Consider the following 27,695-nt stretch of genomic DNA (forward strand, 5'->3'; position numbering starts at 1 on the left):
CTATACAGCTTGGCAGAATCTTCGCCCCTGTATGTAGACTTCACAGGATTGTAGTGAGTAGACTTAGTAATCCTGTTAACACTGACCTAAATGGAATTATGAAGTTTCCTTGTCCTAGGAAGACCAACCACAATGTTCATATTAATTGCTTCCTACTTCCATGTTGTGATCTTAATCGACTAGGTAAAACCTCCAGGCTTAAGATGTTCACCTTAACCTGTTGGCAATTGGGGCACTCCTTTACAAGATCAGAAGTATCTCGCTTCATACCTTCCCACCAATAGATTTCCTTGATATCATGATACATCTTTGTGAAACCTGGATGAATGGAATATCTGGAGCCATGAGCCTCTACAATAATTGTAGGTCTCAGATTATCAATATGCCCTGGTATCTAAGCACACCATCCCCCCTAGGGAGAATAATTCATTCAGCTTACTCAACAAAGAGTCTTTCAACTCCACGAGTACTGTGTCGAGATGTATCCTATCTTTAACATATACAACAAATGAGGATTCAAAACTGGAATGAACTGAAAACCCCCCACTTGGTGTATCTACAAGCCGCACACCTAACATAGCTAATTGGTGTACCTCTTTAACTTGCTCCTTCTTTTAATCATCAATATGAGACACATTTCCCACACTCAATCAGCTCAAAACATCGTCCATTACGTTGTCTTTACATGGGTGATATTGGACACTCATGTCATAATCCTTAAGTAGTTCTAGCCATCTTCTTTGACGAAGATTCAATTCTCTCTATGTAAAAACATACTGAAGACTATTATGGTCAGTAAATACATCAACATATACACTATATAAGTACTGTTTCAAAAGTTTTAACGCAAATACCACAATAACTAAGTGAAGATCATGGGTAGGGTAATTCTTCTCGTGGATTTTCAACTGTCTTGATGCATATGCAATCACCTTGCCATCCTACATCAGATCACATCCTAAACCTACTCGAGAAGCATCACAGTACACCACATACCCTTTACCACTCCTCGACATTGTGAGAACTAGGGCTGAAGTGAGTCGATCTTTGAGCTCTTTGAAGCTCTTTTTACAAGTTTCAGACCACTCAAACTTTGCCTTATTCTTTGTTAAAGCTGTCAGTAGAGCCTCAATAAAAGAAAAACCCTTAACAAACTGGCGATAGTAATTAGCCTAACCCAAGTAACTCTAGATGTATATAGGAGTGAGGGGTCTCGACCAGTTCTTTATGAACTCAATCATTTTTGCATCAACCTCTACACCCCGATCGAACATAACATGACAAAGGAAGGTCACTGATCTCAGCCAAAACTCATATTTGCTGAATTTTGCATAGAAATGATGTTCCCTAAGTACTTGCAATGTTATTCTCAAATGTTTTTCATGCTCTTCTCTAGTCTTAGAGTGTATGAGGATTTCATATATGAATACTATGACGAAAGAATCAATGTATTCATGAAAGACCCTATTCATAAGGTCCATAAACGCGGCTGGTGTGTTAGTGAGACCAAATGACCTGACAAGGAACTCGTAATTGACCATACCTAGTATGGAAGGTAGTCTTAGGAATGTCCTCTTGTGTCACTCTAAGCTGGTGATTCCATGACCGGAGATCTATTTTAGAAAAGAAACTTGAACCTTGGAGCTGATAAAATAGATTATAAATTTTGGGAAGAGGGTGTTTGTTCTTTATAGTGACTTTATTGAGTTTCGGATAATCGATACACATTCTAAGGGTTCCATCCTCTTTCCTAACGAACAACACTAGAGCACCCTTGGGGATATGCTCGGCTGGATCAAGCCCTTATCAAGTAGATCTTTTAACTGCAACCTCAACTCTTTCAGTTCAACTGGAGAAATTCTATTAGGAGGAATGGAAATTTGTTTAGTGTTGGGATCTAAGTCAACACCAAAGTCAATTTCGCGTTCAGAAGGGGTTCCTGGTAAATCCTCTTGAAAAACATCTTGAAAGTCAGTCACCATGGAAACAGAGTCTATTGAAGGAACTTTATGTTCTAAGTCATTGACTCTTACTAAGTTGTATAAATACCCCTTAGATAATGTCTTATTGGCTTTGAGATGGGTAACTAATTAGCTTGTTGGATTTGAATTATGCCCTTCCCATTCAAGCTCTGACTTATTCAGAGACTGAAACCTTACTACCCTGTTTCAACAATCTATGGCAGCATACCATTTATGGAGCCAATCCATACCAAAAACTATATCAAAGTCAAGCATGATTAATTCTATTAGGTCAGCATAGGTAAATCTATCAAGAACAGTTATTGGGCTATCTCTATATACTCTTTCAGCTCTAATGTTGTCTCCTATGGGAGTACTCACCAGAAAATGTTCATGCAAGATCTCAGAAAGCAAGTCAAATTTACTAGCTACTAAAGGAGTAACAAAAGACAAAATGGATACTGGATCTAACCATGCATACACAGGAAAAGAAAGGACATGCAAGGTAACAATGACCACATCAGTTGACTTTTCCTGCTCCTCTCTACCTTTCAAAGAATAAAACCTATTCCTCTTGAGAGGCTCGGCTGCAGCAGTAGGATTAGGCCGAGGCAGAGTATCTTCCTTGACCTAATTCTTCACATGTGGGCAGTCCTTGATCATATGCCCACTCTTGTCACACCCATAGCGAGCATTAGAACCTACCATGTACTCACCTCAATGCAAACGGCCACACTTACTACACGAATTTATATCATGCTAGGCATCTCTATCATTGCCCTTCTTGGGGTCAGACTTGTCGCCTTTGTCATTAGTGTTCCTTGAAAGAGTATTAGCAACTTAGTGCTGGTTCCCCTTCTTGAACTTGGGATTGCCTTGGAATGCAAATTAAGTCCTACCAGTGCTAGAACCAGCCTGATCCGAGGGCCTAGGCTTCTTTGCATCTCACTCTCTCTTCCTCAAATGACTCTCCTCCACCTATTGTTCATGTACCATCAACATTTCAAGGTCCATGTTATCATGCAATATGGATGCCCAACATTACTCCTCTAGATCGTCCAATACACAAGTCAAAAACCTGCTCAGCTCATCCCTGCTACTGGACACCAGGGAAGAAGCAAATTTGGAAAGTTTAACAAATTTCAAGTAGTATTCCTTGACAGAAATATCTCCCTGGCGTATGTTTATGAACTCCTCAACCTTATCCTCTCTCTGCTCTCTGTGAAAGAACCTCTCCATGAATGCAGTCTTAAGAATGTCCCAAGTGATGGGGACTTCTCCTAGTGCTCGGCTATCTACCCACATCTTGTACCATACCTGAGCCACATCCTTGAGCATGTATACATTCAACTCAACCTTCTCCTCTTCATTAACACCAATTGCACAGATAATCTTACTAACCTCGTCCACAAACTTTTGGGGATACTCATTGGTTTTGGACCCGAAGTACACTGGAGAATTCATCCTGGTGAAATCTTTCAGTCTGCTAGCCATTGTGCTAGCATGTGGGTTCTCCCTTGGAGAAGCCTCTCTAGTGGCCTGGGCTGTGATAGCATGTGCTTGAGCAGTGATGGATTGGGACATCTGAACCAATGCTGGTTTCACTTCTTCATTTGTCAACACAGCTGTTGATAGGAACTTGGACTCCAGCAACTGGAGCTTGAGGAGGAGCTTGGTTTACCCAAGCAGCTGCTTCTCCAACTCCTCCTGCCTGGATTTCTTCTTGTGTTCATTTTTCAATGCGCACACACAAGAAGGAAGTTAGATACTACAATGACACAAAATTCAAAACTCAACACAACACGATAAAGAGTAAAGAAGGGAAGATTCTTAACATTACTAAGTCTCTAAATCATGGTTTTGGTGCACTTCACAACCATAAGCTAGAAACTATGCAACATGGTTATTTTGAGCCCTAGTTCATAGTTAATTTAACCTCATGCTATGATATTAAGTTTGTCACACCCGGATCATAGACATTAGATGATACCAGCGTCCTTAACCTCTCATAGGACGCAGACAAGCCTCCATTTAGCTTTAATCACAATCAGACATTTAAATTTAGCGGAAAATTTAAAACTTTTTAACTTTACTAAAGTGTACTTAGACTTCATATAATTTCTGCATAAGAGTGATATACTTACAGCTCAAAATAAGCCACCATCTATTAACAGATTGAACAATTAAGATGGAGAATTCATAATATAATTAATAGTTTCTGAACTGACCTTAATACAAAAGCTTGAACAAATATTTGAAAGGAAATTCTAGGGACAACATGCACTTGATATGTCTAATCTACTAAAGCTAAAATACAAAGCCTAGGTTTCCTCGAACTCAAGAGGACCTACAAAAGTTTGGAGGTACTAGTCCATACTGCTTCAGCTGATCTTCAAACTTATTCAAGGATCTGCACCTACAAAAGTAGTAGGTTTATATAGGTTAGTACACACTTGTAATAATAATGGGTGTATGCACATAAACGCATAAGGACTATGCATGATCAAGGAAAGTTCTTCCCATAGCAACATGCCATTTTTCAAATGGCTTATCCACATTTGAACTCATTGTTTCTTTATTAATTAATTACTTTCTTAAAGAAAACATTAGCATTAACTGAGATAGATTATGTGAGGTAACATGAAATCCAGTGTCTTCACCACAGTAAAAAGAGGTGGTTCACTGGCCAAAGAGAAACTGAATACTTTCTAGCTTTCATAAGTGGATCCACTAGATAGTAACCTATGCTGGAGACATAGTTCAAAGACTTGGAGTATTGGAGACCCTTATAAACCTTGGTGTGTAGTCTCATCTCATGAGGCTAACATGTGCTTTCACAAGCTCATTACTAGTCTATTGGTGCTTATCTAAATTTATCATACTTTAAAACTTTTAGAGTTGAATCATACATTATGGAAGCTTACTTATAGTATGAGGTATTCTAAGCTCAATTGACGACTTTTGATCCCTTTCTATATTTGATGAATGTGAACTTAAACCATAAATTATCATTATGGTGTGAATGAGACTTGTCTCACGATTTCTAAAACCCTCTTATTTGAGTATCTTTGATATAATTGTTTATGTTCAAGTGAGACTTGTCTCACTTCCTTTAACACCCCCATTCTAGGTCAAATTCATAATTCATAAACTTTTAGTTATTTCATTACTAACCTTATCTTGTTCAATGCTATTTGGCAGTCTTGTAACATTCTTTATGAAAGTTATAAGGACTTATTCAATGTGCTACTATGTTCAAAAGTTCATTTAGATAGGGTATATTGGGACTTTCACCAATCATTGGCATACCCTAGGTTATGAGTTATTGGAATTACATTTTGTCAAGTCAATATAAAAACATGTATTTGGCCCTAGAAAAAAAATAATAATTTACATTGGCCATGTAAGATTGGTATAACTTAGTCATTAGCCAATTCTATATCATATTTTGGAAATAATATTATTGGCCAATTTATTGCCATAACCCAAACTTTTACTAAACACTTGTAATAATATTATCACTATCCAAGTCAATAAACTTCATGTATATACTATAGTAATCTCATTATTTTAAGCAAGCTCACTTTTAACATTTTCATCTTCTAAAACACAATTTGGCATTACAATATTTCATATCTCATGTAAGTGATACTCTAATAATACAGATATAAGCTATAGGTCTCATTCGACATTATCAAAATCAAAGAACCAACACATTATAATAAGTTAGCACCATATACCAATAACATAGTCGATATTTGCATTATACACATTACTAGAATCGAAAATAGGGAGATGAACATTCGACAATTTCATTGGGAACAACCCTAGTTTCGGTTTTTCTTGAGTTCAAAAAGTTTTGAAAAGCCTCCTGGCAAAGGAATTCGAGAAAGAAAACCCATACCTTATTGTAGAATCGAATCTACAAAGATCACCCTGTACTTTGCACGAAAATCTTAAAGAATTGCCTTGAAATCACCTAAGGAGAATTAAGAGTAATTTTTCTATTTTTCTCACGTTTGTTTACTGTTTTCTTTTTCACTCGAGGGTTTCTATGGATAAAAGTGAGTCTATGTCTTATGAAATGAATATTTACTAATTCAACTTAAGCTAATTAAGGTCTTCATTGCAGGTACAATTCCTAAAAAAGCTTGGATTGGAGAATTTGAACATCAAAGTATATCTTAAGTTACTTGTTAATTCATAGAAATCGTCTAACACCCTTAAGCAAATATTCTCTAACATTCCCAATATTACTCAATATTGGGCATTGGACAAGTACATTTTCTGGAATGTACCCCAATACATATTCTTAAAACCTAATAGACTCTTCACTAGACAAGTACATTTTCTGGACTGTTACATAGGAGCGCCATCATAAGTGGACCATGCCAGTCACAACATAATTGAATTCTACTGAAAAATAAAATAAATAGAATTAGGGAAGCGTACCACCAATCCATTCTCAACACTTCAATCCAATGTTAAATTATCCAATTCAATACCATAAGGAGCTTACCCATGGACATGAATATCAATTCAATATAAAAAGTATGATACTCAATGAGATTAGGTCAATTCAATAAATATTCATCAATCTAAGACAACCTAGATATAAATTAAATATAATTGTTACATCAATCAATAGACCACAAGAAACTATACAAAAATTCATAAGCATTAAGTCCAAATCACTTAACCCATAAAGTAGTCAGAAACTAGGGTTCATCAATTATATAGGTTCATAGGATAACTTATTAAAATCATCTTATTTAAAATAATTCAATCAATATTCAATGCTTCAAATCCTTTAATGCAAGAACCCATGGATGGATCATAAAATTGGACAATTCATCTTTGAAAACTTTAGAAAACTTCTTTCAATTTGAGATCCTTCATGAATAGAGTTTCTAGGATCAAAAACCATACCTCAATAAATAAAATGCTCTAATTTTATGAATAATCTCAACTCAAGTCTCCAATCCAAGCCCTTCCTTGAGTTTTTGCTCCAATGGAGTTCTAGAGAATTTCCAAGGGATTATGGGTTTTGATTTTGTAGAATGAAATCTTTTAAGTGTTAAAGGAATATAAAAATGTTTTTAATACCCAAATGACCCTAAGTAAATGCCCTTTATCTTATTTGGACGAGGGGTGAATTTACAACTTCACCCCTAACTTATAAGTGAACTGCGTAAGGAGGCGGTCCTCACAGACAGATGGCCATCGATGACCCGTCTCTTAACCAACGGACCGTATTGTTGGTCCATGGTATTGCAATGAGGATTGTATTTGGATTGGAATTTCTCATTCCTATGATTCCACCTACGCCCCCTAAACTATTGAGCCATTGGGTGTCGATTTGGTTTTTGACAGCTTGAGAAGTCTTGAAGGGTCCTTTCCTCAAGGACCTTTAGATCGTCCTTGGGGATGTTTGCCCAAACGTTTCAAACTCAAATATGTTAATATATGAGTTTAGGACCTCTCATATGAATGTCATCAGAAATAAACATGTAAAACTTGACGAGACATGCATAGACACACAAGGTCGTTTGAAGGCAAACCTTCCAAATATCATGGAGGTTCTTGGACGTTCGCCTCCAAACATCATGAAACATGACACACAGACTATAAACACTATATTAACTCATATAATGACTTCATTATCTCATGAAACACAGATAGTCACATAGTTGACTTAGTCATTGAACTTCTTGGTCATCCCTCAATGTTACACTTTTAAATCACCTAAAACTCTAGACACTGCCTCAATAGCACATTATAGACCATTTTATAACTTTATACCATCATGAAAAAAGGTTAGACTCTAGATTAACCTAAGTCATTTTAGAGGTATTACAATTTCATAAAGGCAAATATACATATAACATGAATAAGTGCAAGTAAAGCGAAACAAACCTTTCTCATGAAAACTCATTTTTAACATGAACCTTACCAATAGTATGCACATAGTAGAAAAGAAAATTAAATTGAAATTATTCATTCTTTTATTTTAAGAGGATTACTAACCTGAACATGTGTTGGAATGTTGAGGAAAAAGATGAGGATAGTGGAACTTCATAACGGCCTAGGCCTCCCATGTTGCTCCCTCGATTGGGTGGTTTCTCCATAGGAATTTTACGAAGATGACCTCTTTGTTCCTCAACTTCTTGACTTGGCAATCTAGAATTTTAACCGGAACCTCTTCATAAGAATGGTTTATTCACACCTAACCTTTCAATCAGAAGAATAAATACGGGGTCGCCAATAAACATTTTTAAGCATAGAGACATGAAATACGGTATAAACCAGGGCTAGTTAACTTGGTAACTTTAACTCATAAGAAACTACAAAACCTGTTTCACTATCTTATAAGGACCCACATACGGGGGACTAAACTTTATTTTCCTACCACATCCCATCACCCTTTCATGGGTTAAATTTTTAAGTATATCATATAACTCACTTCAAATTCAAGGTCTCTTATAGTATTGTCTGCATACCACTTTTGCTGACTATAAATTGTTTTCAACCTATCCCTTATCATGAACCTTCTTGAAAGATTCATAGATTATCTCGGGACTAACAAGTAAAGAATATCCTACCTCAAACCACCCAACTAGAGACATACATCTCCTATTATAGAATGCTTCAAATGGTTCAATGGAAATACTCAAATCGTAGCTATTATTATAGGAGAACTCAATCAAGGGAAGGTGATTGTCCCAATTACCGTTGAAATCTATTACACAAGGTCGTAGCATATCTCCTAAGTTTTGAATTCTATGTTCCACTTCACCATCTGTACGAGGATGAAAAGCGGCGCTTAGTTTCACTTAACTACCTAACCCTTTTTGAAAAGACCTCCAAAAAATTGAAGTGATTTGAGAACCTCTATACGAGATGATGGACAAAGGAATACCATATAAACTCACAATCTCATTAATATATTTTTTTGCATACTCTTCTGCAGAATAGGTAGACTTAACGGGGATAAAGTGAGTGTATTTTGTCAATCTGTCAACAATAACCCATATTGAGTCATTTTTCGCTTGGGTTTGAGGCAACCCCAAAATGAAGTCCACATTAATTTATTTCCACTTCAAAGTAGGAACATCCATTATTTGAGTTAGACCACCAGTGCTTCGATGTTTGACCTTAACTTGTTGACAATTAGGACATTTAGCCAAGAACTCTACTATGTCCCTTTTCAAACCATCCGAAAAATATATGTCTCAAAGATCACCATAGATTTTTGTGGCACTGGGATGAATGAAATATCTGGAAATGAGCTTATTAAAAAATTTTACCCCTTAGACCATACACATCCGGTACACATAATCAACCTTGGTACCTAAGTACCTCATCTCCTCCTTGGAATAAGGCCTCATTGAACTTGCTAAGGATCGATTCCTTCTACTCTATCATAGAGTATCAAGGTTTTGCTTTGACATAACACTCCATTTGAAGAATCATCTAACCGAAAACCCGATGGAGCCAATCTATAGACCTTCTTCACCTACCTTTTCTTATAATTGGGGCGTGTGCTACACTTTTAATTGACATTCGACTTAGAGCATCCGCAAACACATTGGCCTTGTTGGGCTGGTAGAGAATACTCATGTCATAGTACTTGAAGATTTCCAACTATCTTATTTGTGAAAGATTCAAATCCTTTTGAGTGAATATATATTGAATTCTCTTGTGGTCTGTAAATACATACACGTGGACACATTACAAGTAATGCCTCCATATTTTTAAATCAAACAGTACGGCCACCAATTCAAGATCTTGAGTTGGGTAATTCTTCTCATGCACCTTGAATTTCATAGAGGCATATGCTATAACCTTACAATGTTGCATGACGACACCAACTAAGAAAACTTGAGGAACATAAAAATATACTATAAACCCTTGAGTACCCTCCGGTAAGGTTAACACAAGAGCTGAGGTATGCTTGTCTTTCAACTCTTAGAAAGCCATTTGACAAGCTTCCTATCACTCAAATTTAGTATAATTTTGGGTTAAGGTAGTCAATGGATGTAAAACCATCAAAAAGAACCTCTTATAATACCCAACTAATTCTAAGAAAGTTTGTATATCAGTTGGGTTTCAAAGGTCTAGGAAATTCTTATCCGCTTTCGTATTCTTCGAATCTACCTCAATACTCTTAGTTGAGATAATGTGACTAATAAATGAAACCCTTCTCAACTAAAATTCACATATACTATACTTGGTAAGGAGTATGTACATTGAGGACTTGAAGTAGAACTCTTAAGTGACCCATATGCTCATTCTCACTCTTAGAATATACCAAGATATAATCAATGAAGACAATTAATAAGGAATTAAGGTAATCCTGGAATGCTCTATTCATAAAGTCAAGAAAAGCCACCGGGGCATAAGTTAGACTAAAGGACTTCAGTAGGAACTCATCATGACCATACCTAGTTCAGAAACTCATTTTGGTATGTCTTCATAGTTCACCCTAAGTTTGTGATACCTGACCTCAAATTAATTTTTGAAAAGTAGCTTGCCCATTCAAGTTGATCAAAAAAATTATCGATAAAAAAATTGTCGGTACTAAGTGGAGGATAGTTGTTCTTTATGATGACCTTTTTTTAGTTGATGATAATCAATTCACATCATAAAGGGATCCAACCTTATTATTTACAACAAAACTTGATCTCCCCATTGTGAAATACTAGTTTATATGAAACCTTTGTCTAGTAAGTCTTTGAGTTGAAGTTTTATCTCCTTCAACTAGGCCAGAGCCATCTGGAAAGGAGGGATTAATAATGGCTTCGTATTCCGTAACAAGTCTATATCGAAGTCTATTTCACATTCGGAAGGAATTTTGGGCAAGTCATCGGGAATGACTTCCATAAATCTTTCCATACGATTACCAACTCTAATGAAGAAACGTCAGAGTCAAGGTCCTTCACCCTCACAATATGGTAAAGACACCACTTAGAGATCATCTGAGAAGTTTTTAGTCATAAAATAATTTGACCTCTAGGGATTGAGTCACCCCCTCCAATTCTAGGACGAATGCATTACAAAATTGGAACCTAACTACCATTGTTTCACAATCAGAAGAAGAAAAAAAGCATGTAACTGATCCATCCCCAATATGACATCAACATCCAACATATAAATGTCGACCGAATCTACCAATGTAATTCTATAGGGAAATATTATGGGAAAACTCCTATGGACTCTTTTAGCAATAACAAAGTTGTAACACCTCTCAGACAAAACATACCAAAAATTAGTTTTTTCAGAAAAATCTACAGGTGCTACCAACGGTAGAATCGAAAGACCGTAGCATGAACCACGATCTATACTGCACAACCGTCGATGGGATTAGAAACTCCCAAAATTTTCAGCCTAGAAAAATTGGTTAAGTCTTGGATGACGGAAAGAATTATGGTCCGTAGGTCAAAAAATGGTCCGTAGTCCGTGACCGACGATCAAGACTCCTTCAACCAATCTATGACAAGAGCTATGGATGACCAGCATGGTTCGTAGGTGGACCTATGGTCCGTTGATGGAAAATTTTCAGCCTGTTTAGGGGAAATGCAGTTGGGTCTACTTAAAATGATCATAACTCTTGGAACTGAATGAATTAGATCTCACACGACCCACCTACAAATAGATAATTGAATTATATCTCCATAGCCACCGACTTTGCTAAAATCAGACCTCCGAGTAAAATGTTATGGCCATTTTAGTAATGGCCTGTCGAACAAACTCTCACGACGGACCCAACAATGGGGCGTCGGGTGCACGACGGACCGTCAGTCCTGTCCGTCGTGAGTCCCTACAGCAACCTTCCCAGGGGTCTTTTTGACCTTTCCCACTCCGATTAAACACTATGTTACATCGTTTTGATCCTAAATCATAGGATTTTTGTTAGTTTAAGCCTAAAAACATAATTAAGACATATCCAAGTCAAATCATTAAATCAAAACATAGAAAATTAGAAGAAAGAGAGGAAAAGAAAGCTCAAGAACCCTAGTTCAAGAATGTCACAAGCTCCAGCAGTTCCAGCCCTGAAACATCATTATTTTTCCGTGGATTTCATCACCAGGTATGTGGGGTTTTCTTAGTGGGTTCCTTTCACCCATTGGGTCCTTTGTTTAAGTCACTTTTTGATTCTCTTATCTTGATTAAACCTAGGGTTTCTAGAACTTTGATATAACTTCATGAATTTATTAAATATATGTTCCAAATAAGATTATAATGTTATTACTCTGATTATCACATGAATTTCAAAACCCTAGTTATGTATTTCTTTAGTTCTTGAATTACACATGCTAGGTCATATATTTCAGACACTTCAGATATATATGCCTTAGTCATAAATGCATAATTACCAGATTAATTATTGCATTCTCTTGTTGCATGTTAAGTTTCGAGCTATCCAGTATATACAGAAACTCAGATATAATAAGTTCATTTACAAAATTCATTGGAGTATGATAATACTGAGTTGAACAAGGTTTAGTGTACCCAATAGTCCCTGAACACCTAACCAAGTAGGTTGTAAGTCTTCTTTTTGGTCCATTAGTTTAGTTATCATGCCAACATGCCTTTTTACCTTTGGTAGGGTATAATGGGTCCTCTCGATGGGGAGTATACATCGGACTCCACATTTAGCTCATGTGATTTTATTATTGGTTATTAGTATCTCCCATAGTTCATTCTGACTCTCTGCATTGACATTTATCAGTATATTCAGTATTCAGTTTCAGCATGTTATAAATTGGTCAGTGCATCCAATTAGCATAGAAATCAGCACATCACATTCAGATTATTATACTTGTTTTTGTGCTTGTTCAGTTATGTTTTATTTCAGTTGTACTCTATCCTACATGCTCAATACCTTTCAAGTACTAACGCATACGTGCGCTACATCTTCTCGTGATGTAGGTTCAGGTTCTCAACATCCATATCATGCATGGATCAATTTCCTGATCTCCAGTTAAGCAGATTCAGTGGTGAGTCCTATTTCTCCGAGGACAACAGTCATGAGTTTCATTTCAGTCTTTAGTCATTTAGTTTCAGTTTTTGCTATATTTAGCTGGGGCTTGTACCAGTATTTGTAGTCTAGTTTAGAGGCTATTTTCAGACATAGTTTGATTGAGCTTAGTATTGAGTTAATATTTCTTTTGTATTAAACTCATTGTTTTCAAATATCTCAGTTATAGAATATGGGTATTCCCCATCTTTTCATTTTAAGTATGATTTTGCTTCCGCAACAGTTTATTATGTTTAGTATGCTCATTATCATGCCAGTAGGGTTATTTTGTGATCACTTATGGTCCTAGGTTTTGTGTCCACGTCTCGGGGGTACCTCGGGGCGTGATAGGAGTCACCTCCTGACGTAATAACCAAAAAAAGGTTCAATTAAAACATTGGGTAACCTATTAAACTTCATGGCCACTAAAAGAGTTATGTCAGATAAGGTTGAACTGTGATATAGTAAAGCATATGGATTAATGGAAAACAGTTGTAACATACTAGTGCCAACATTGGGAGGCTCCTCTTGATCACCCCTAGAGCGGAGAGCATAGAAACAATTCTTCTTAGGATCATCGGGATTGGGAGAACTTTCTTGGTCTTGAGAATTTTTCCCATCCTTGATCCTTTATCTAAGTAAAATACCTCCCCATGTGTCCACTCTTACCAAAACTATCGCAATTTCCCGTATCGGGTAGACATTTTCCTTCATTCTTCCCACCACACTTAGCACAACTAGGCTTCCCATCATAGGAACCACTAATTTTCCCTTCTTGAGTTTTGGGTGTAGACCCTTTACCTTTTTTGATCATTTGGATGTTCGATGGTCTTTCATTGGGGATACTCTTATTGAACCTTGGCTTATCTTGCACCTCAAATTAAGAATTATAAAAATTTCCTTCTTCGGACCGTTTCCTCATTCCTTACCCAGTTGCTTAATGATTTGATCCTCAATTTATATTTCATTAACCATAAGACGAGAGATGTCTATGATAGGAATTATCATAACCAACCTACATACATTAACCACTTTATCGGATATCCCCATGATAAATTTGTTTATCTTAGCCCTAGAATCCGCCAACATAGTAACAATATACTTTGATAATTGAGTGAATTTGAGGTCATACTCCTTCACACTCATACACCCTTGACAAATATTGATTAGTTCATTTATTTTCCTCGCCCTTAGATCCAACAGAAAGAACCTATCAAGGAAAGCCATCTTGAAAGCCCCCCCCCCCAATTTTCTAGACTTAACTAACTGGCCTCTTATCCTTTCATTGCTCATACAAAACTTGAGCCACATCTTTTCGTTAATAGGAGGTTAGTTCCTCCTGTTCTTGATGAGACACTCCATAACATCTATCACCTTCAACACTAAATCAATGAACCCTAATAGGTCCTCCATAACTTAAGAGCCAAACAAAGTAGGAAGATTCATCATTGTGAAACCCCTTATCCTTGATCCGGTGGTGTTTGCATTGGATTTCACTTGAGCCGTAGTATCCATATCAACTTGAGTGGGTAGCAATTTATTAAATCTATGAATGGATGCCCTTAACTCAACATTATACATAGACCCTTCTTCAATAAGAACTTGAGGCTTTGTGGAACTTGAGGGGAACCGTATCATTCACTTTCTCCTCTTCATCTCTTTTAGCGTTGTTCCTTGTTATATTCATTACCTATAAGCAAAAGAAAGAGATTAGAAGAAAAGGGAACATAGAGTTAAAAGTGTTGAGGCACAACATAGGAATACAAAAAAATTTAAAGTTTCTTAATTATCACATAGCCTCTCATTCATAAGTGTGGAGCGCTTCACAGTTATGAACAAGACTCTACATTGACGTGGTTATGTGAGACGTCAATCCTAAGATTACTCAACCTCATTCTTTGATAAAAAGTTTGTCATGACCGGGGAGCACCCCCTAGACGTAACTTGCATCTTTATTCCCAAAGAGGACTTAAACAACCCTTATTATACATCATGGCATATCATAGGTAAAAAAACACAGAAAATTTAAAACTTTTGCATAGTGAAGTATACTTAGACTTCTTGTTTATCGTATATACGAAGTTTACATAGACTTCTCCTTTATGCATTATAACCAATTCATATGAAGTAGTCTAATAATTTTCTCACATATAAACAATCTATCATAGAAGCATAAGAATTTGGGAATAGCCCGTATACTAGTACAATATGCCACATAGAGGCTTACAATAAAGTCTCTAAAATATGAGGAAACAAACAATTACATTAGACATATCCAATTATTATAAATCAAGATAAGTTGCATCATCGTCGGACTTGAGGACTCACCAATAACTTGGGAAAATGTCAAAGTATTCCTTGAAAATTGCATAGAAGTTCTTCAATAGACGAAACCTACAATGTTGGGGAAAAGGAAAGAAATATGGGTTAGTCCCAACCACATGTTCTAAGTATGGCTCCTATGCATAAAAATCATCAATGCATGAGAAAAAGGGTCAATTTTGTCAAATCCATGCTTAGTATCAAATGCACATACAATAGAACATCATAAGTCAACCCAACATGATATTAACCCTACATATGAGTAACCCAAATAATACTTATGCAATGCCAAAAATAGAATCCCATGAACCTATCCAAGCTAAGTATCACATTAAGTCACCAACTTCAGTTATGCAACATAACATCATATTTATTCATGACATGCTTTATTCATAAGATCATATAAAACATGACAAACATAGCATGTAATCAACTTAATCATACAAAAAATACTACTAGAATCATCCCTTAGGATGCCACATGTGCAATGTGTAAGAGAAGTTTCATACCCTCCCTCACACTATGTAGAAACCTTTATTAAAAGCCCTAATAAGAATTCACATACTTAACTTGTTCATTTTCTTTTACATTAGGTAAAGAAGTGTAATAACCGATATTAAACCATGTGAGATACATGGAATCCGATAATCTACTCCCACACCGAAAAGAGACGGTTAAGACTTGCCTAAGGTGTAACCTTTTGTACATATCTATTTAGATGGATCCACCAATCTAGAGTCCTATGGGGGCTCATAATTAAGGGTCAAGGAGATTGTTACTATAAACCTTGACTTTCTAGACGTGGAGGTTTTCATATCATGAAAAAATACATAAATTGGGAATGAAGACTTGATAAAGTGAGGAAAACCATGTAGGGAGTCGGACTTGGTAAACTTGAGGACCCTTTCTCATTACATGCCCTTTCGATTCTAAGAAATTATTGCCTTTAGTAATCATCTTTAATGATGATAGAAGTTCACATTACTCTCTACTAGACCCCTATGTAAACATCTTAACATAGTAGCTCATAGGTAACGCATAAGTGAAAACTACCCTTTCACTTTAGAAAATCAAAATAAGTGAGTAAACCTTTCACTAAACACTTTATTATAATCATGATAAGTACTTTTAATCATATAATAATCATATCATAACATGAATACATACTTATTAACAAGTTCAAGTGTCTAGATTAAGGATGAGAAATTGTTATCATCAACATCACAACCACACATTAGACATAGGAGCATTACTATCTAAGTAGCTCATCTACCATAGTTGAATTAAAGAAAGAGCCAACCAACATACCTTCTTGCCCTTTCATTACCGTCTTACATCCATTACAAAATAACACATAATGAATACATAAAAAGGTAAATTTAAGAAGTAATACAAAGCAACTATCATTTTACATAATCCATATACGCATCGTCTTCAACAATTTCCATATGATTTAAAGATATAATTAGTTTAGGGAAGAGCAAGGGTTCAAGGAAAGATCTCATGTGATTACCAACAATTGTCCATAATTACATAGTTAATAAACAATAATAGATCATTATTCATCAAATTTGAATAACAATTTCGTTTTGAAAAGTGAACCCATGTATATATTGGAACCCTAGTGTTGGGGGTCTTGAAAATCTCCTTGAAAGGACCTCTTGGGGAAAGAAGTTCTAATAGTTGAAGAAACCATACCTAAGGGATAGTTTTTCCACGAATTTGATATGGATTCCTTAGTGAATTCGTCCTTTCCTTGAAGCTCTAGTGTACCTTTTATGTAGGTTTGAGTTTTGGGAGAGAGAAACTAGAGAGAAGTTGGAGCTATGTGGGTTTTGGGAACCTGAGTGGAGTTAGGTTAGTTTAATGAATTGGAACTCTTTTATAGTCCCCTACTAACTAATTTAATCACCCTTTAACCCGTAATTAATTTACTAACTAATTAACTATTTATTCTAACTTAACCCAAAATTTAACAGTGAACTCGAGCCTGAATTGGCGACTGCCCATCCACGCTCCGTTGATCAGACCATGGACCGTACATGGAATCCGAGGTTTTGGTAGAGACTCCTTTACGGTTCCTTATTGGCATTTCAATAAGTCCCCAACTACGATCACCATCGATAGGCTGTTGAACCATCGACGACTCGTCGAGTGCCACTATCAAATGACAACTTTTTGGGTCAAATGAAATGGTCCTCTTGAAGGACCATTATGGTGGTCCTTATGGAGTTGTACCTTCACGTTTCGATCCTAAAAAATCTCCACCATAGGTTCCACGCCTTTCCACCAAATTTGACATAATTTCTACTCTTAAAACATCTTGATACATTCTAAGGCACACTAGTTCAATTTCACTAGTCTCCGAATGTCGTGGTTGTTTCTTGACATTTTGACTCCAACACTTCCGAATTGAGACTATTTCCTTTTCAAAACTTATAAAAACTGTTTTAAGGCTTCTTTCATCAAGTGACGCCTGGACTAAGTCATGGAACTTCCAGAATTTTACATTGTCCCCCCTTAGGAACATTCGTCACCGAATGACACCTATAACCTTTTTTGGGGTGAAGAAGATACTAAATACTAAATGCCCAACAAACCAACAACAAAAACATAAAAATCAACATGATTCATAGCTCATCGGAGTATTTCACAACTATATTCGACAAAATCATGAAATTATACATAGCAACTAAATTCACAATTACCCTATATATATGAGCTCAACACATCATATCACATAATGAGGAACCACCTTCTCAATGTCAACATGAGCTGAACATGAAAAGAAAGAGTCACCATGCAATCAACATGCTCACTACAAATCTCATAAAGACAACTATACACATACATATAAGTGCAGGTTGACAAAAGAGTAATTTTAATCAAAACTCATTTTAGCATGAACCTTTACCAAGATATGCACATATGTAGAAAAATATTGTCAATTTAATATTATTCATGATTTATTTAAAGAGGAACTACAAACCTCAACTTTGACTAGGAGTAAGAGGAAAGAGATAAGGGTAGCAGGAATCATGTTGGCCTCGGCCTCCTATGTTGCTACCTCAATAAGATGGTTTCTCCATAGGACTTTTATAGAGGAAACCTCTTTGTTCCTCAACTTCTTGACTTGATGTTCTAGGATATTAACCGAAACCTCTTCCTAATAAAGGTACTCATTCACTCTTAAGCCCTCTATTGGTAGAATAGACAACAGATCACCAATGGATTTCTTAAGCATATATACATAAAATATCGAATGTATCGGGCTAGTTCACTTGATAATTTCAACTCATAAGAAACTTTCACGGCCTATTGCAAAATCTCATAAGGGCCGACATACCATGAACTAATCTTCACCTTTTTACCAAATCTCATCACCCCTTTCAGGAGTCTAATAATCAAGTAGACCCAATCACATATTTCAAACTCAAGGTTTATTCTTTAATTGTCGGCATTAAATATTTGCTGACTATAGGCTTTTTTCAGCCTATCCCTTATTGTCTCAACCTTCTCTATAGACTCATAGATTATCTCGATACTCAGGAGAATCACCAACCTCAAACCATCAAATAGGACACTTACATATCCTACCATAGAGTGATTCAAAGGGTGCCATAGAATTAATCTAATGGTTGATACTATTGTAGGAGAACTCAATCAATGGTAGGTAATCGTCCCAATTACTATTCAAGTAAATAATACAAGATCTCAACATACATTCTAAGGTTTGGATGGTATGCTAGTCTTGACTATCCATTTAAGGATGAAAAGAGTACTAAGTTTCACTTTAGTACCTAGCCCCATTGAAAAGACCTCCAAAAACAAGAAGTGATTTTGGCATCTTTATCTGAAATGATGGACAAAGGGATCCCATGCACACTCACAATCTCATCGAGGTACAATCTAGCATATTACTCCACCGAATTAGTGTATTTGAAAGGAATAAAGTGGGAAAATTTCATCAATCTATCAACAGTCACCCATATTGAATCATTTTGCTTATGGGTCCTAGGTAAACCCACTACCAAATCCCAATTCATATCTTCCCACTTCCAAGTAGGAACATTAAACACTTGAGTCAAAACTCCCGGTCTTTAATGCTCGGCTTTGACTTGCTTACAATTAGGATTCTTAGCTACAAACTTCACTATATCCCACTTTAAACCGTCCCACCAATATACCTCTCGAAGATCACAATACATTTTGGTGGTACCCGGATGAATGGAGTATTTGGAATAATGAGATTATTCCAAAAATTTTCTTCTTAGGTCATCAACGTTCGGCACACACCATCTACCTTGGTACCTTTGTATACCGTCCCTCTTTGGGAGAATGGCTCGTTGAGCTTGATAAGGACTGATTCCTTCAATTCAATAAATAGAGGATGAAGTTGTTGCTTAGACTTTACCTCAACCAGTAAAGATGATTAGGAGCTATGATGAACCATAGAACTTCATTTTGGAGAATCTTCTAACCGAACAAACAACCGGGAAAATCTATTCACCTATTTCACAAACTCTTTATTATCATCGGTAACATAGGATACACTACCCATTGACATTCAACTTATAGTTTTGCAATAACATTGGCCTTGCCGAGGTTATAGATTCTCATGTTGTAATCCTTCAAGAGTTCCAACCATCTTCTTTATCAGAGATTCAACTCCTTTTGAGTGAAAACATATTCAAGACTTTTGTGGTTGTTAAATACATCCACATGGACCCCATACAAATAATGCCTCCATATTTTCAAGGGAACCACTACGGCCTCTAATACAAGGTCATAAGTTTGATAGTTCTTCTTCTCTCCCCTTGAGATATCTAGAGGCATAAGCTTTCAGCTTACAAAGTTGCATGAGGAAAAAACCCAAACTTACTCGAGAAGCTTCACAAGATACTACAAACCCTTGAGTACCCTCCGGTAAGCTCAACACAAGAGAAGAGGTAAGCTTATCTTTCAATTCATGGAAACTTCTTTCATATGATTACGACCACTCAAACCTAACGTTCTTTTTGGTTAAGGTTGTCAAAGGAGAAGCAATAGATTCAAACCAATCAACATATGTCCTACAATACCGGGCTAAACCCAAGAAAATTTGAATATCGGTTGGAGTCAAAGGCTTAGGCCAATTCTTAACCACTTCCGTATTCTTCGGATCGGCCCCTATACTCTCACGTGAAATAAGTAACAAAGAAAAGCAACTTATATCAACCGAGTCACACTTACTACATTTAGAAAAGAGTTGGTGTTCCTTGAGGACTATCAATACTACTGTCAAATTGTTCATATGCTCATCCTTACTCTTAGAATTTACCAAGATATCATTAATAAATACGATTACAAAGGAGTCAAGGTGATTTCAAAAGACCCTATTCATAAGGTTGATAAATGAGGTCGGCTATTAGTGAGACCAAAAACATATTTGGGATTTGATAATGACCATACCTAGTTTAGAAAGAGGTTTTACGTATGTCATCACCTCTTACCCTAAGTTGTTGATACTGCGACTTCAAGGCAATTTTCAAAAAGTAGTTTGCCCATGGGATTCGATAAAACAAATTCTTGCTCCTAGGGAGAGGATATTTATATCTTATGATAACCTTTTTTAGTTATGGTAATCATCTCACATCCTAAAGTATCCATCCTTCTTCTTGACAAAGAACATCGGAGTGCCCCAAGGAGAAATAGTAGGTTTTATCAAAACCTTTTTCTAGTAAGTCTTTGAGTTGAAGCTTTAGTTTCTTCAACTCTTCTGGAGCCGTCCGTAAGAAGGGATGAAATAGGTTTCGTATCAGGCCACAAGTCAATGAAAAAGTCTATTTCCCGTTCGGGAGGAATTCAGAGAAAGTCATCATGGAAGACTTTCAGAAAATCCGTCACTACGAGTACCGAATCTAACGGAGGAACCTCGAGTCAAGGTCCTTGATTCTCAATATATGGTAAATGCATCCTTAACAATCATCTTACAAGCATTTTGATACGAAATAACTTGACTTCTAGGGATTCAGTTACACCATTCCATGCTAAGATGGGTTCATTAGGAAATTAGAACTTAACTACCCTTAATCTACAATAAACAGAATAAAAACAAGCATATAATCAACATATCAACTCTTATAGACTCTTTCAGCTAAAAGACTGGGTCACACATTAAAATTCATGGAAAATAAAGATGTTACAAAATATAAGATTGCACCGGGATCTTGTAAAGCATTACATTAATGGAAAACACTTGTAACATACATGTGAAAAAATTGGGAGACTCCTCTTAATCACCTCTATAATGGAGAGAATAAAATTTATTCTTCTTAGGAGCATCATAATTGTTAGAACTTTATTGTGCTTGATAATTTTCCCTTCCTAGAGCCTTCATCAAAGTACAATCCCTCTTCATGTGCCTACTCTTTTAACACCTCTAAAAATGACCTATGTGAAACTAGGGACTAACATGTGTTTAATGTTATTTTAATGTCCAAATTTTTTTGGCAATAGTGTTTATAGGCAGAATATACAGTTTTGAAGTGTTTGAAGATCGAACGTCCAAAAAGTCCCGAAACTAGTCGAAGTGAAACTAGTGTGTCGTAGTGTTTTGTAGTGGAGTTTTTGTGGATGAATTGAAGGTGGAATTGAGTACCAATTGTTATTAAACATACAATTACAGGTAGAGGGTTTAAAAGTCAAATAACGACGCCACTGGTACCTACATAAGGCTCCCCAAAGAGTATCCAAACATGGGAAATCCAAGCTGCCACGCGAGCCAAGATCTGGCAGTAGTTGCACATCGCGCAACTGATACTGAATGGGCAATAGTATTTCCCTGTGGTGTGGGGCTGTCACTAACCATTATGTCTCAAATATTTGCAGTTTTAAGATTATAAAATACCTCCTTGATGCATAGTAAAATCCCATCTTTTGTCGCGTCATTTTTAAGTCAAATTTTAATTGGTCAAATTGTCTAATACGTGCAGCGATATTTTGGGTAGTTTGAGGATGAATTATTGACGGTTATTGAGTATTTTTATACCCTTAAACTTACCAATCATATCTAACCCTTCAACTCAAAACAAAACCTCTCCATTCTTTTCTCCAAAACATACATTAATGAAACTTTGTAGCTCCAAGAAAGAAGATTGATTTTCTCGAGTTTTCTCCATCTATTTTGTGGGCGTTTCATCACAATTAAGGTATCTACTTCATCCTTGATTCATTTCTCTTCAAGTAACCAATATTCAAAGTGATTTCTAAAGTCTTTCAAAGATGAAATTGTCAATTTTGTAATTTATCTACGGGTTCTTGCATTTGATGTTTTGAATCATTGTATATTGATTGAATTGTTGTTAATTTTATGATTTAAACCTAAAATATCTATGAATATGTAATTCATGTAACGCTAGATTTGACTACTTTATGGGTGCTTTGATTATGTCTTAATTCTATAGAATTCTTATGTAGCTTGATTAGGGTTGTTGAATTATCAATGAATGATCCTAGAATTTTTGTTGGCTGCCCTAATTTCATAATTTATGTTGAATTATCTTTTGTTCATTGTATATTTTAATTATTGGGTTAAATTGAATATCATGGCCATTGGTAGGGATCTTTGTATAATATGTTGGATGAATTGGCTATGGATTGATGTTATGAGCTTAAATTCATGATATGTTGATCTAACTTCCTCCAAACTGTGAAGTATAGGCCTTAGATAGTAATGATGATTGGTATGATCCACTTATAGTGGCAGTGATAATGTGTTATGCTTGTGATTAATGTGTCTTTGTCGGCATTACTTTTTGAATTGTGAATGATGTGGCCTCGTCAACAATCACTTCATGTATTATGGTTTTATCATGTTATAACTTTATTATGTTTCATATTATGAATGTCATGACGACTTATGCGTTTTTGTGGAGTCAAGGCATGAGTTCTTCTAGTTAGTGTTGTGTGTCTCTAGTAGACTATAGTGTAATCATTAGATGGATTACATGATGTTGAAGTATGATATTTATTGACAGATTATATGAAACTTGTGATACTTAAATCGATGATATTATAGTAGTGAATAGGGTGACATATAGATGATGTTGCTCATGCCTATAATCTCTAGAATGATATGTTATATGTGATATGGTGAAGTATGTGTGTGTGTTGTTTTGGTAGGCTTGTGTATCTTACATAATGCATGCACAATGTGAATTTGATTTCTTGACTTAGTATGATAAAGCATCTTAGTCTTGTATGTGTGATTGACATGAGACCTTGAGCATTGTTAAGAATGTACTTTATGTGGAACCTTCAACCACGTTGGAAGGTTATGATATCCTTGAAGTTAAAAGTTGTCATGGTATCCATCTTGTGTGAATGGTGGACTTAGGGTTGATTATATGGAATGGCATGAAACTATATTTAGGAAAGTAATTGAGATATCCTCTTACCCGTTGTAGGTAGCCTTATTGGACCCTCTTTTGTAAGGTGTAATGTGATTGGGTCGATATGAAACCTCTACAGATACTCCTTTATCGAAATACTTTATGATAACAAAGGGTAGCTTTGAGTGAGTATGATTTGGGCAGTAGTTATAGTAAAGGATAAGGTTAAAGTACAAAGAAATCCTTCATATTCCTTAACCATGTGCATACATGGGACGTGTCCTAGTTCTTCCATGGGCCCATAGATCAAACCTCCAACATCATAGGTTCATGACTCTGGATTCCATGCATATCCAGCATACTCTCTGTTGGTTATTACTCTATTCTTATCATATGGGATGCTTACTAGTATTGGAGAAGTTCTATGAAATTTAGGTAGTGGTATGGACGCTATCTAAAAACTGCACGATAAGGCTTTGAATATGTTAGTGAGTGAGTCCCTAGGTCTTCTCTCCAAGACAATTACTTGAATGTCCTTATATGTTGAATGTCTCTTAAGTGAACTAATAAAGATAATGGCTTACGTTAGAAAAGTATTTCAATGAATAAGTACTTACTTAGAGTAGTTTAGGAGTTGATTAGTTAAGGTATGAAGGGGGAATAGGAATGTTCACTGCGTGTCTTACCTAGGGAAATCTTAAGAATGACTCTAGATAGGGAAAGTAAATTGAGTGAGTAGAAATGATCTAAACTTAGGTAGTATTAATGATTAATTCGGTAAGCTTGGAGAGGGTGTATGGGAGGTCTCTGACTTCATTACCTAAGAGAGTCCTTTTGATATACGTTGCGCAAAAAATGTCATATTATTTGTATACTATTGTGTGTACTGAGAATGATCTTATCTTAGGCAGTTTAAAGGATCTCTTAGGTGTGTATGAAAGGATTGTATGGGCGGTCGCTTCATAATGCACTTATGTGAGACTTAGAATCACCTATGGTAGGAGGATATCAAGTCTATATTGTTTTGTTTTATTATTGATGCTATTTGTGATGTGTGAGTTCTATATGAAGTTACAGTTAAGTTAATGAAAGGCTTACTATAAGGTTGTTGTAAGTTCTCTGTAATGTTACCTAAAATGTTATAAATTCAGTATCACTTGTATTGTGTCCTAAATGTGTTTTTAGGTGCTTAAATGTCGTTTTTATACTTTTAGTTTGATGCTTTAATAAAAAAGAGCATATTTCCCATAAATGTGTATTTATCATGATATAATGCATTATGTCAAGCTTAGTACATGTGTTTATACTGATTGCATACATTTTTTCATATTTTAAAATGTAGGTGGAAGGTGAGAATCTTCTTGAAGCAAAACATGGAAACTAGGATTCTTTCGAGAAAGTTGAAGTATGTCCTCACTTGACTAGAAGGAATAACTATCTTCAGATTTCTCTTATTCAAAGTATTGTGATTGACTAAGTATTTCTATATTTGTCTTGTATGGGAAGTTTCCCAAGTTTGCTTGAGTCTAAGATTGACATATGTTGAGACACAAAATTTTTTATGATTTTTCATATGAAAGATGTTTTAAGATATTTCGTGTGAATTTCTATGTGCCAACATAAAACTCTAACTTAGTGGATCCACCTAGATAGCTATGTATGAAAGGTTTTACCTTAGGCTAGTCTTAACCCTATCTTTTTTGTGTGGAGTAGAATACGGGATTCCGCGACGTTCACATGCTCTCGCTTATTGCACTTTTGTCCCTAATATAAAAGTAAATGAACTAGTTAAGTATGTAAATCTTATTAGGGCTTTTCTTAAAGGTTTCTATATAGTGTGAGGGACCGTATGGGACTTCTCTTACGCATTTCACATGTTGGATCCTAACATATGTTCTATTAGTGTTCTTTTATGATTAAGTTGATTACACGATATGTATGTTAAGTTTTATATGATCTTATAAATAAAGCATGTCATGACGAAATATGAGGTTATGTTTTATGCATGAAGTAGGTGACTTAATGTGATATTTAACTTTGGGTAGGGTTATGGGGTTCTATTCTTAATATTGCACAAGTATTTGTTGGGTTACTTATACGTCACGTTAATATCATGTTGGGTTGACTTATGATGTTCTATTGTCTCTGCATTTGATACTAAGCATGGTTTTGACTTAATTGACCCTTTTATCATGCATTGACGATTTTTATGCGTAGGAGCCACGCTTAGCACATGTGGTTGGTACTAACCCATATTCTTCCCTTTTCCCCTAAATTGTAGGTTCCAGCCATTGAAGAGCTTCTATGCAATTTTCAAGTAGTACTTTGACCTTTCCGCAAGTTGTTGGTGAGTCCTCAAGTCCGTGGATGGTTACACTTATCTATCTTTATATTTATTGGATATGTCTAATGTAATTGTTTCTATCCTCATCTTTTAGAGACTTTGTTGTATGCCTATATGTGGCATATACTACTAGTATACGGGCTATGCCCGAATTCTTATGATTCTTATAGTTGGTTTATATAGGAAAAAATTATTAGACAACTTATATGAAATGGTTATATTGTATAAACGAGAAGTCTATGTAAACTTTCTATATACGATAAACAAGAAGTCCAAGTATACTTCACTAAGCAAAAGTTTTAAGTTTTCTGTATTTTTTTACGTGTGATATTCCATTATGTATGATAAAGGTTGTTTCATTCCTATACGGGAATGAATATGCAAGTTACATCTAGGGGTGCTCCCCGGTCATGACAAACTTTTTATCAGAGCATGAGCTGGAGTTATATTAGGATTGATGTCTCACATAACCATGTTTATGTAGAGTCAACACTTAGGAATGAGAACCTATATGATGCTAAGGATACTCTCAAGTTTTTGTATTCCTATGTTGTGCCTAAAGAGTCTTAACTCTATGTGCACTTTTCTACTAATCTCTTTCTTATGCTTAGAGGAAATGAATACAAGAATGAACAATGCTCGAAGTGTCGAAGTTGAGAATGTGAATGAGGTAGTTCCCTCTCAAGAACCTAGAAATCCTCAAGTTCTTATTTAATAAAGGGTTATGTCTGATATTGACTTAAAGGCGGCCATTCATAGCTTGAATAAAGTGTTAGCTACTCATGTTACTAAGGAAACTACGGTGCAAGTGAAACTTAATGTAAGAATTATGCATCAAGGATAAAGGATTTCACATGGATGGATCCCCCTACTTCCTTTTGCTCAAAATTGGAGGAGGACCTCCAAGGGTTCATTGATGAAAAGTTCAAGGTTCTAGACTCTATATGAGTTTCCTCTCAAGAAAAGGCGGAACTAGTCGCCTATCAACTCAATGATGTGGCTAATGTTTGATATCAATAATTGAAGGATGAGAGGATGGTTAGAAAAGGTCAGATTACTTGGGGGAGGGGATTTCAAGGTGGATTTCCATGATATTTTCGTGCCCTTGCATCTAAGGGAGAGGAAAATGCAAGAAGTCATCAACCTTCGCCAAGAAGGTACGAGTGTGAAGGAGTATAGTCTCAAATTCATTCAACAATCCAAGTATGCTCCTACTATGGTGGTGGATTGTAGAGCGAAGATGCACAAATTTGTATGGGGATATCTGATCTTGTGTATAGTGAATGTAGGTGGAGAGTATTTGTTCCTAGCATGGATATCTCTCATCTTATGGTTCATGCCGAACAAATTGAGAAGCAAAATCTTAAGCAAGATGGTAAGGAATTGTAGAGGAAAAGTTCCGAATATGGAAATTCTTGTATGGCTAGCTATAAGGTGCAAGATAAGCCAAGGTTCAAGAAGTGTTTTCCCAATAAAAGACCTTTTTAACACCCCAAGGATGAACAAAGGTAAAGGGTCTACACCCAAACCTCAACAAGGGAAAGGTAGTTGTCCCTATGTTGAGAAACCTAGTTATGCTAAGTGTGGTACGAAGGATGAAGGCAAGTGTATAGTTGGCGCAGGAAATTGCTTTAGTTGTCGTAAGAGTTGTAACTACCCAAAGTACCCCCTAGAAT

The 27,695-nt window shown here is 36.0% G+C and overlaps 2 protein-coding genes across 2 annotated transcripts in view; both read right to left on the reverse strand.

Moving 5' to 3' along the window:
- Positions 1-2,168: 2,168 nt before the first annotated feature.
- Positions 2,169-3,545, reverse strand: LOC138338506 (uncharacterized). The gene is made up of 2 exons (XM_069289472.1): positions 3,027-3,545; positions 2,169-2,591 (listed from the first exon to the last, which is right to left on the reverse strand). Exons 1-2 carry the CDS (start codon positions 3,543-3,545, stop codon positions 2,169-2,171), a joined length of 942 nt encoding a protein of 313 aa, XP_069145573.1.
- A 25-nt stretch (positions 3,546-3,570) lies between these two features.
- LOC104649277 (uncharacterized) overlaps positions 3,571-27,695 on the reverse strand; it is a 43,068-nt gene continuing 18,943 nt past the window's right edge. Inside the window, exon 6 of the mRNA XM_010328159.1 lies at positions 3,571-3,668. Coding sequence (XP_010326461.1) covers positions 3,571-3,668 — 98 coding nt within the window. The remainder of the gene's footprint in view (positions 3,669-27,695) is intronic.

Source organism: Solanum lycopersicum, chromosome 9 (genome assembly GCF_036512215.1).
Source record: "Solanum lycopersicum chromosome 9, SLM_r2.1".
In the NCBI taxonomy this organism is placed as follows: domain Eukaryota; kingdom Viridiplantae; phylum Streptophyta; class Magnoliopsida; order Solanales; family Solanaceae; genus Solanum; species Solanum lycopersicum.